General features: G+C 48.5%; 1 protein-coding gene across 2 annotated transcripts; it reads left to right on the forward strand.

Moving 5' to 3' along the window:
- The first annotated feature begins 1529 nt into the window (after window positions 1–1529).
- Window positions 1530–8880, forward strand: c20h8orf33 (chromosome 20 C8orf33 homolog). Of its 2 annotated transcripts, none has more exons than XM_055651486.1 (7): window positions 1530–1780; window positions 2916–2984; window positions 3595–3682; window positions 4478–4986; window positions 5946–6036; window positions 7502–7648; window positions 8523–8880. In XM_055651486.1, the coding sequence occupies exons 1-7, from the start codon at window positions 1685–1687 to the stop codon at window positions 8696–8698; spliced, it is 1176 nt and encodes a 391-aa protein (XP_055507461.1). In that variant the 5' UTR covers window positions 1530–1684; the 3' UTR covers window positions 8699–8880. The 2 variants fall into 2 exon arrangements, with proteins under 2 accessions (XP_055507461.1, XP_055507462.1); XM_055651487.1 differs by lacking the exon at window positions 1530–1780 and adding an exon at window positions 1791–2033.
- Window positions 8881–9923: the final 1043 nt, after the last annotated feature.

Here is a 9923-nt window from a genome sequence, read left to right on the forward strand (position 1 = left end):
GTAGTGCAATCAAATCGTTCGACAAATTTCCTGGCAATCTTTCAAGATATAAGAGGCAGACTCAATAGGGAGGAACCTGTAAGATGGAATTTAGGTTTTTAGTTTTAGAGATATAGCATGGAAACAGGCCCTTTGCCCTACTGAATCCGCACCGACCAGCAATCCCCGCACACTAACACTATCCTACCCACACAAGGACAATTTACAATTATATAAAGCCAATTAACCTACAAACTTATACGTTTTTTTGAGTGTGGGAGGAAACCGGAGATTCTGGAGGAAACCCACACAGGTCACGAGGAGAATATACAAACTCTAGACAAGCACTTGGCAAGTCAGGATTGAACCTGGGTCTCTGGCGCTATTAGGCAGCAAATCTACCTCTGCTCCACCGTGCCATACAATATATTTAGATTTCCAGAAGTCATTTGATGTGTTGACTTTCATACAGAGAGTCAGAATAAATAGGTATTTTTCTTAGGAGGGGGGGGGGGGGGGGATGATTTAATGGGAACCTGAGGAGCAACTTTTTTTACACAAAGGATAGTAAGTATATAGAACAAGGTGCCAGAGGAGGTAGTTGAGGTAGGTATTATCACAACATTTAGACAGGTGCATGGATAGGATAGGTTTAGAGGAATATGGGCCAAATGCAGGCAGGTGGGACTGGTTATATATGGGACATGTTGGTTGGCATGGGCAAGTTGAGCCAAAGGGCCTGCTTCCACACTGTGATTCTGACTTTTCAGGCGGGAAGGATGCAACCAGTGGAGATTCCCGAGGATCAGTTGTGGCCCTTAATTATTTACTATTTATATTAATGATCACCCACTCTTCTTATCTGCAGGTGTCCCCAACCTAAAATGGTGTTTGTCCATTTCCCTTCACTGATGCTGCCTGAACCGTTGAATGTGGCTTTTTTGCTCAATATTCCAATCTCCATGTGTCTCCATCTTTCTGCTATTTTCAAAGTTGCTGTTTAAATACTAGGAATTTTGTATAAATGTAGGTTAGCTTGACAATTTCAGCTCATTAACTCCCAATGGCAGAGTCCTACTATGCCATTGGGAGTGTTTATGATTGTTTAATTAATGCAGAATGTAAAGGAGGGGGTGGGGTGCACAGCTCTTTTATACACTCAGGATTTCTGAGAGTCAAATAAAAGTGGGGCTTCCCTGATACAAAAAAAAAACAATTCCTGGAACATAAAAGCAACGTGGATTTCCATCTACCGCAAAGAAGAGGTAAAAGACGGAAACGAGGAAGGTATGGTGGGGGGTGCTGTAATTACTGTAAATACTTGCACAGAAGATGAACAGAAATTCGTTTGTGTTTGGTGCTCAAAGATCATAGAGCGGAGCGCTGGGGATCCGTGTGTTTCTCGCCTGTCCTTTCCTCTCTTTCATGGCCCAGAGCTGGTAGTTCCTGGCATAACAATAAACCTGTTTGTGCCTAGGTCAATGGCGAGTGGCGGAAGACCGGAAAGCGCTCAATCTCCAGCCTGGGGGACGGATATGTGTGTAAAAAAAAGCAAAGATCTTATAACGGAGATCCCGCTTTGTAAATCTTTGTAAAAAAAGTGTGTAGGAGTCTGAAGAAGGGTCTCGACCCGAAACGTCACCTATTCCTTCTCTCCAGAGATGCTGCCCAAAGATACTAGAGGAGCTCCGCTCTATAATCTTTGATGCTGCAAGTCCCACTGAGTTACTCCAGTTTTTTGTGTCTACGGACGGATATATGTGACGGGCTACTGGCTGCTTCCGGAAGAGCCCAGGACACGGTGAGTAACCAAAGATTATAGAGGAGTCCCCGTCTTTCTGAAGTCGCCGAGTCGCCCGCGCAGCAGATACATCGCGGGCCGGTATCTCCGGGAACCGCGGGCCCGCGACCTCAGAGGCCCGGAGTCGGGGCCTCCGCTCTGATCCAGAGAGTTGTGGATGCAGCCCAGTCCACCACACAGAGCACACTCCCCACCATTAACACCATCTACACTTCACGCTGCCTCGGGGAAACAACCGAGGATCACTCTCAAGGTCCGGACCTGCAACCTCGCCTGTCCATTCCCGACCCAGAGGCTGCCCGACCCGCTGTTACTCCAGTACATTCACATCCCGCTCATTCCATTTTCTCCCTGCCTTTGTCGAGCAAAAAAATATGAGCTCATATCACCAGATTCAAGAACAGCCTTTTTCCCTTTGTTATCAGGAGACTGAACCGTCCTCTCATAAGCCAAGGATATATTCACGATCTCCCATCTTACCTCACTGCAGCCTTTGCAGTTTTTTTTATCTGCACTTTCTCCGTAGCTGTAGCACTATATTTCGGCACTGTTACATTTCTCTCTGGCATTACCTGATGTATTCGTGCATATTGTGATTTGCCTGGATAATGTGCAACCCATGTTTTTCACTGTATCTCGGTACACGTGACAATAATAAATCAACATCAATCTCTGGTTTTGGTCCTCATCCCCAAAGCCTGCAGATTATTTACTCTGATGAACTTCTCCCTCTGTTGAGCACTTAAAACAGTAAAGGGTTGCTCCAGGGTTGGCATTAGCATTGGCACCCTGGCCCTGCCTGATCTTGCTGGTGCTCGGATGACAGTTCAACTGAACATGATTACCTGTGGAGGGGTGTAACAGACAGCCTTGGTCCTATCTCACTGATTGACCCATGCCTTGTGTCCACTTCCACATGTGATTCCCAAACAAAGAATGGTAGAGCTGCTGCCTTACAGCACCAGAGACTCGGGTTCGATCCTGACAGGGGTATTGTCTGTAGAGTGTTAGCACGTTCTCCTTGAGACAGCGTGCGTTTCCCCCGGGTGCTCCGGTTTCACACTTGACTGAGAGATACAGCGTTACATGAAAGCAAAGTTGCTGCAATCGTTCACAAAGTTTTCTGTCCTTTCAGGAGCCCAGGCTGATCACTGGTCTGTCTCGGAGTGGGGTCAGAAGTTTTCTGAATATTTTGATGGAGGAGGTGAGTGCGTGAACATAATTACTGGTATCCCAGGCCATTAGCTTTTCCCCCCCTATATAACTGGTCATCCAGCATGGGCAACCTGTAGACATCACTGTACTTTAAGGCAGGAGAATACACACAGCATTGGATGAGGTTGGCGTGAAGACGTCTCTTTGTAAAGCGGAAATTTGTTCTACAAAATTTTCAGTTCTTCGTCAAAGTGTATTTTAATCCTACAGTATTACAATAAATGGGCCAATCCTGGGATGAAAGCTCAGTCACCACTGTAGTTAGTTCCGCCACATTTGGGCTGGCGTTTAACATAATACTGCCGTGTAATCAGTACATCTGCACAACATTAGAGCGCACGCTCTGCTGGTCTCTGCAAGTGCCTGCTTGATGCTTGCTGCATCTCCTAGGTCTCAGGATGAGTGCCAGGCCCAGGCGGACCTCTATGCATGTCACAGGGCTGACGTTTGCCATGGCAATGGGTCAGGAGATGTGGGAAGAGGACAAGGACAGATGGTGATTGGTCAGGATGGTGGGAGTAAATGGTGATTAATCTCTCCTCCCAGTTCTGTCCTGCCTTTGCTCATAGCTCAGTTCGCCACAACATCCTCTGTTACAGGTCCCTAAAGAGAGAGTGGAGGCATCGCTGGATGAAGGTGTGGAGCAGCTGCAGGCTGACATCTGCCAGCTCATGGTGACAGCACAAGGTGAGTGCATGCATCATTGCAGCTGTTTCTCCCACTGACTCTTGTGGTGTGGTGGATCCCAAAATATCCCTCCTCAATCTCCCTTTAGAGATCTTTGGACGTGCTCACCACCATCTCTCTGGTCCTCGAGACTTCTTGGTATCTTACGATACTATTTATCCTGAATTCTTTTAACTTGTTTATTTTAGAGATACAACGTGGAAACAGACCCTGTGGGGCCACCAAGTTCAATCTCCCGTTCACACTAGTTCTGGGTTATCCCACTTTCACACACTCCCTACACACTAGAGGCAATTTACAGAGAGCCAGTTAACCTACAAACCCACAGGTCTTTGGGATGTGGAAGGAAACTGGTGCACCCGTTGGAAACCCACGTGGTCACAGGGAGGACATACAAGCTCCACACAGACAGCACCTGAGGTCAGGATGGAGCCTGGGTCTCTGGCGCTGTGAGGCAGCAGTTCTACCTTCTGCACCACTGTGTCACCCTTCTGTAAGAGTCTTGCCTTACTGTCTTTGCTTTAAACCCTATTTGTCACATTTCTGCCCACCTGGCCAGCCCATAAATATCTTCTTACGAACTACAACCATCTCCCCGTCAACACCCCCTCATGGTCTCTGCATTTGCTTTGTGTTTCGTCGTGCTGGAAGCTTGGACAGTGATCCCTGGGCCAGTGGGTTTATCGCAGGTGGTGACGTTAATGTAGACGGGATTCAAAATCTATGGGAGATTGATCGGTAATCTTGTGGGGTTGATGCAGGAATGACATGTTTAATTATTTGTTCCCTCCACAGATCCGAGTCCTGTGGAGATTCAGCACCACGGTCTAGACAGCAGCAGTGTTGCCGAGCACCGCAGCTGCAGCCACCAGTGCAACGTCACTGTTCCGGAGGGAGGGAGTGATGTCCCTGCGGTAACGCCGCCAGCTCAAGGGGTCGTAAGTTCCTGCCCGGGGGACTCTGGCACAGCACAGCAGGGTCGGAGCGGTGACACTAGTGATTGTCTTCCTGCTACCGGAGAGGAGCGGCCGCTCTGCAGCGAAGCAGCGAGCCAGCATGCTGAATTTAAGTTTAATTTCGCAATCCCTGAAGCAGGTGCTGGTGTTAATCTTACAGGAGAGTCAACGGCTGATCCCGCACCAAGTCAGCAGCTCGAGAATGTGGAAAGTACAGCTTCCAAATCCACGCGGAAGAAAAAGAAGAGAAATAGAACGCAGAACAGTAAAACCCAAGCTGGAATCCGCAAAGATCAGGAGCAGCCGAGCCAGAACAGTCAGGGGGAAGAGAGGAACAGCGTGGGTCTGGTACGGAGACCGGGGCGAATCCCAGGGATCTCTAACTGGGAACAAACGAGTTGGGAGAGGCACCAGCTGGAATCCACTCGCTCATTGACTCGACAACTAAGAAATAGAGAGTTGCATTTCTATAGCAACTTTCACCTCCCATTCACAAGAGCCCCAATACTTATACAGCGCAGAAACAGGCACTTGAGCCCAATCTGTCCACGCCTGTCTGAGTTAGTCTCGCAAAAACCTGCCTGCATTTGGCCCATATTACATGGATAGGACAGGTTTAGAATGATATGGGCCAAATGCAGGCAAGTGGCACTAGTTTGGATGGGACATGTTGGTAGTTGTGGGCAAGTTGGGCTAAAGGGCTTGTTTCCACACTGTATGAAGTTATATCCTTCTGAACCTTCACTGTCCGTGTACCTGTCAAAATGTCCTTTAAGCATTGTAATTGTACCCACCTCTAGCACTTCCTCTCGCAGCTCTTTCTGCATACCCACCACTCTCTGTGTAGAAAAAGTTGCCCCTCAGGTCTCCTTTACATTTGTCCCCTCTCACCTGAAGTCTATGCCCTCCAGTTTTTGACTGCAGTACAATAGTACTGCTGTACGTTGCCAGAGTCCTTGCTTAAGTGCAAGTGGACAATGTCTACTGCCCTCGTCAATCCTCTTTACAATTCAGAGATACAGCATGGAAACAGGCCCTTCGGCCCACCGAGCATGCTAACCACCTGTACACTAGCACGATCCTACACACTAGGAACAATTTACAATATTACCGAATCAATTAATCTACAAACCCGTACGTCTATGGAGTGTGGGAGAAAACCCATGAAGTCACATAGAAACTCCACACAGATAGCACCCGTTAGTAGTGCAGTTTGCTGGACGTTTCTCCCAGCTGGGGTTTGTGTGTTTCTTGTGATGCCTGTACCTTGAGTGTGCTGCTGTAACATCTCCTGTCTTCTCTCCCAGTCTCCGGAGGAGCAGCTCCAGCGAGAGGTGGACTGGTGTATCGAGCAGCTGAAGCTGGGACTGCAGTCCCAGAAAAATACTAAGAAACGAGGTGCGTTACAGGATCTGGGAGTCGGCCAAGCTCACGAGGACTGGGTCAGTGCCCAGCCCTCGATCCTGCAACATGCCCGCTACAGAAAATGTCCCATTGGAGCCACACTTGGCCTACAGCGATCAAGTGCCCTTGTCCTGTGATCACACACCCTCCATCTTATCCATATCCCTGTAATCTTATCTCCTGTCATTGGTCCAGTTCCTTACAATGCTGCTGTTGTGCCTGTATGGACCATTGAGTCATAAAGACACACAACCCTTCGGCCCACTCGTCCAACTTTGCAATTGAGCCAGTTCTTCTTGCCCGCATTTGGCCCCTATCCCTCTAAACCATTCCTATCCCTGTACCTGTCCAAGCGTTTTTCAAATGTTGATAAAGTACATGCCGCAACTACCTCCTCTGGCAGCTCGTTCCATATACCCACTGGCCTTTGTGCAGAAAAGGTTGCCCCTCGGGACCCTTTTAAAACTTTATCCCCTTACCTTAAGCCTGTGCTAGCTGGTTTTAGACCCCCGTCCTGAGAAAAACACCCTAACCTTGTCTGAGCCCCCATGATTTTATCATCACCCCTCAGGCCCAGCAGTCCCGGTATCATGGGATCAAGCTCTAAGTCCCAAACATTTTCCGAGGCAATGGCTTCCTTAATGTGCCCCCCCCCCCCCCCCAGTCTTTGACCCATCTCCTTCACCCCACGTTGCCTGGCTGATGCCTCTCTACACTTTGTGAATTTAAACACAGATTACGTCCCTTACCCCCGAGCATGTGGCTGAGTGCAGCCGGGTTTGAGTTGCATCAGGCGAGCTTGAGATCGCACCGTCTTTGTTGGATGAGATGCAGGATGGGACCATGTGGGAGGGTTGTTGACGTCACCGGGGAAGCTCCCTGTCGGAGCGGGCACTGCCCTAGACCAGACTACCTTTAGGTTTATTATTGTCACACGTACCGAGGTACAGGGAAAAGCTTTGTTTTGCATCCAAACAGATCATACAATACCATACGTGAATACAATCAAGTCAAACAGCAACTATGAGGTAGCTTGACATCAGTGCAAAATGTACAATAACAAGAGCAAGGTGGGAAATACAGATTGCAGAGTATAGTTCTCCGTATTGTAACGCATCAGTTTCAGAGACAAAGTCCAATACCCATAATCTGCCCACCATAGTGTCATCTGCAAACCTGTAGCAGGAGGTAGAGCCCAATTTGGCCGCACAGAAGTTAATGTAGTTAGGGACTGAGAGCACGTCCTTGCGGGGCACATGTGCTGAGAATTACTGTGGAGGATGTGTTGCCTGATATCCTCACTGACTGGGGTCCATGGATTAGGGAGTCAAGCATCCAGTGGCAGAGAAGACCTGGTTCCTAGAGCCAGGGTTAGGCCAAGTGTTTGAGCCCGAGTTAGAGGCAGGGTAGGGTTTGGGGTAAAGGATGAATGGATGTTGTGACCCGCTTTGTATTGCAGGCGAGGAGGCCGTCCGTGCACTGTGCACCTTGCACAGCAAGAGGGCGCCACTCGTCAAGAAGCGGCAGCTGATGAGATCCATGTTTGGAGACTACAGGAAGAAGATGGAAGAGGAGAGGCAGAAGCAGTTCAGGCTGATGCTGACAGGTGAGAGGAGGGTGGGCGGCCCTCGACATGGGAGAGGAGGAGCGGGGACAGTGAACTAAGAGGGACATTGGTTCACTAGTCGATCAACACGTGGCTTGATATCGGTTCAAAATGACAGAACATTTCCAGCCATGTACCAGAGACTAGCGATTAGAGGGCTGGAGAGTACGTCCGTGCAGCGGGGAACGCTGCTACCTCATCCCCAGGAACAATCCTGACCTCCAGGATTGTGCGGAGTTCTCCCCACCAGTTTCCTCCCATGATCCAAAGGAAAGCTGGTAGATTAATTGGCCAAAAGCATCAGAGTTGATGGGCAAGGAGTGGTGGGTTAAGTTCATAAGTTATAGTAGCAGAATTAGGCCATTTGGCCCATCAAGTCTGTCATTCAATCATGGCTGATCTATCATTCCCTCTCAATCCCATCTCCTGCCTTCTCTCCACAACCCCTGACACTCGTACTAATCAAGGATCTATCAATCTCTGCCTTAAATATCCATTAACATGGCTTACACAACCGTCTGTGGCAATGAATTCCACAGATTCACCACCCTCTGAGTAAAGAAATTCATCATCTCCTTTCTAAAGGTACGTTCTTTTACTCTGGTCCTAGACTCTCCCACTAGTGGAAACATCCTCTCCACATTCCCTCGATCCAGGTCTTTCACTATTCAACGAGTTTCAATGAGGCCCCCCTTCATCCTTCTGAACTGTAGCTAAGTTCGAGGAGGAGTGACGCACTGTCCCCACAGATCCGGTGTGAATCTGATGGGCCAAATGGCCTGCTCCTGTGTTGTAAGGGAGCCTTGTTGTGCATGGTCAGGTGTTCTGCTGTGTGCGTTGTCAGCTGAGGCATTTGTAATTGTATTTCTTCCAGCTACAAAATCGGCCAGCATTAAACCAGTTAAAGAACAAACCAGGAGCAAAGTGTTGGGGAAAATTGCAACAAAATCACCAGAGGTTGAGGCGGCCCCTGCATCAGGCTCCGTGAGTCCTGAGAAGATCACGGTCGAGGCAGGAGAGCCGGCTCCATTCCGGTTTAATTTCTTCTGAGCAACGGGTGAAGGGTGAACAAGGTGTGCAGCCTCAGAGCTCCCTCTTCACTCCCGAGGGTGAAGTAACGGATTCTCTTGGTGTGACCTATTCTGGTGCCTCTGGCAAAGTGGAGCCAGCAGAGTGATGTTGAAAGGCTACATGGAGAACAATAATTAGATAAATAAACTTGCTTTTATTTTCCCGTCAGGTTTGATTTTTACACTTGCACAGGCTCAGAACAGCTGCCTGGTCAGTCACAACCGGCCTGTGGAGCTCCAGTTTCCGACCACACTTCTCCCCGGAACCCAGTCCATGCACTACACATCCATCGCCTTCCCTCGGTTAAACCTAGTCACGCTGTAAAAAACTACATCCTGTTGCATCGTTTAAAAAAACATGAATAAATACACAGCTCAGTTTGTTCCAGGGCACTTGATTCTCACAGCCCACGGCCCTGCTTTTTCCCCAGGGTCACACACGTGGCTCTAACTGCCCTGTGACGGTGCAGTGCTGGAGACATCTCCACCGCTCCCTCCGACTTTAGAAAGCCCCAAATGCAACTCTGCTGTGGGAGGGAGAAGAGCGATCTGCAGCGAGGTAGCTTGACTTCAATACAAAATGCCTGAATATTATTCAGGACAAGGTACCAACAGACATTTTAATGGAAAATCTTAATGCAAAAATGACTTTTTGAGAGGGAATTAGTGTTGTTTCTCAAGCTGTTACCTGTAAAAGCAGGTCAGTCAGTGGGTGCTGGTTTATTAAATACTTTCAGTGAAGTAGCACACAAGATGTTTTGGACTGGTGGTTAATATCTGCATGAATTTTGGATTAGATAATGGACAGAACAATATCAGTTCATCACCAAAACATTGGTTGTAAAACTGCGGCGGCTCTGGCAGAAACACTGGCAGCATCTTTGATAACAGGTGAAGTTGTGAAAACAGGAGGGCGGCTAATGATGACCATTATTTATAAAGGCAGCGAGGAAAGTTGGGGAAGTCCAGGTTAGAGGTGATCCTGGGAGAGGATCTACTGGCATTTGGAGTCTGAACTGATCGGGATGGTCAGCACTGGCGTGTGTGTGTGTGTGTGGAATCGTCTCATAAATCTGTTGGAGGTTTTCTGAAAAGGTCAGATAAATGATTGGGCAGACCAGTGGGCATTGTCAGTGTGGGGCAGACCAGTGGGCATTGTCTGTGTGGGCCACACGTGGGCAGATGGGAGTAGCTTAGATAGGTAT

This window comes from Leucoraja erinacea, chromosome 20 (assembly GCF_028641065.1).
Source record: "Leucoraja erinacea ecotype New England chromosome 20, Leri_hhj_1, whole genome shotgun sequence".
NCBI classification, from domain to species: Eukaryota; Metazoa; Chordata; class Chondrichthyes; order Rajiformes; family Rajidae; genus Leucoraja; species Leucoraja erinaceus.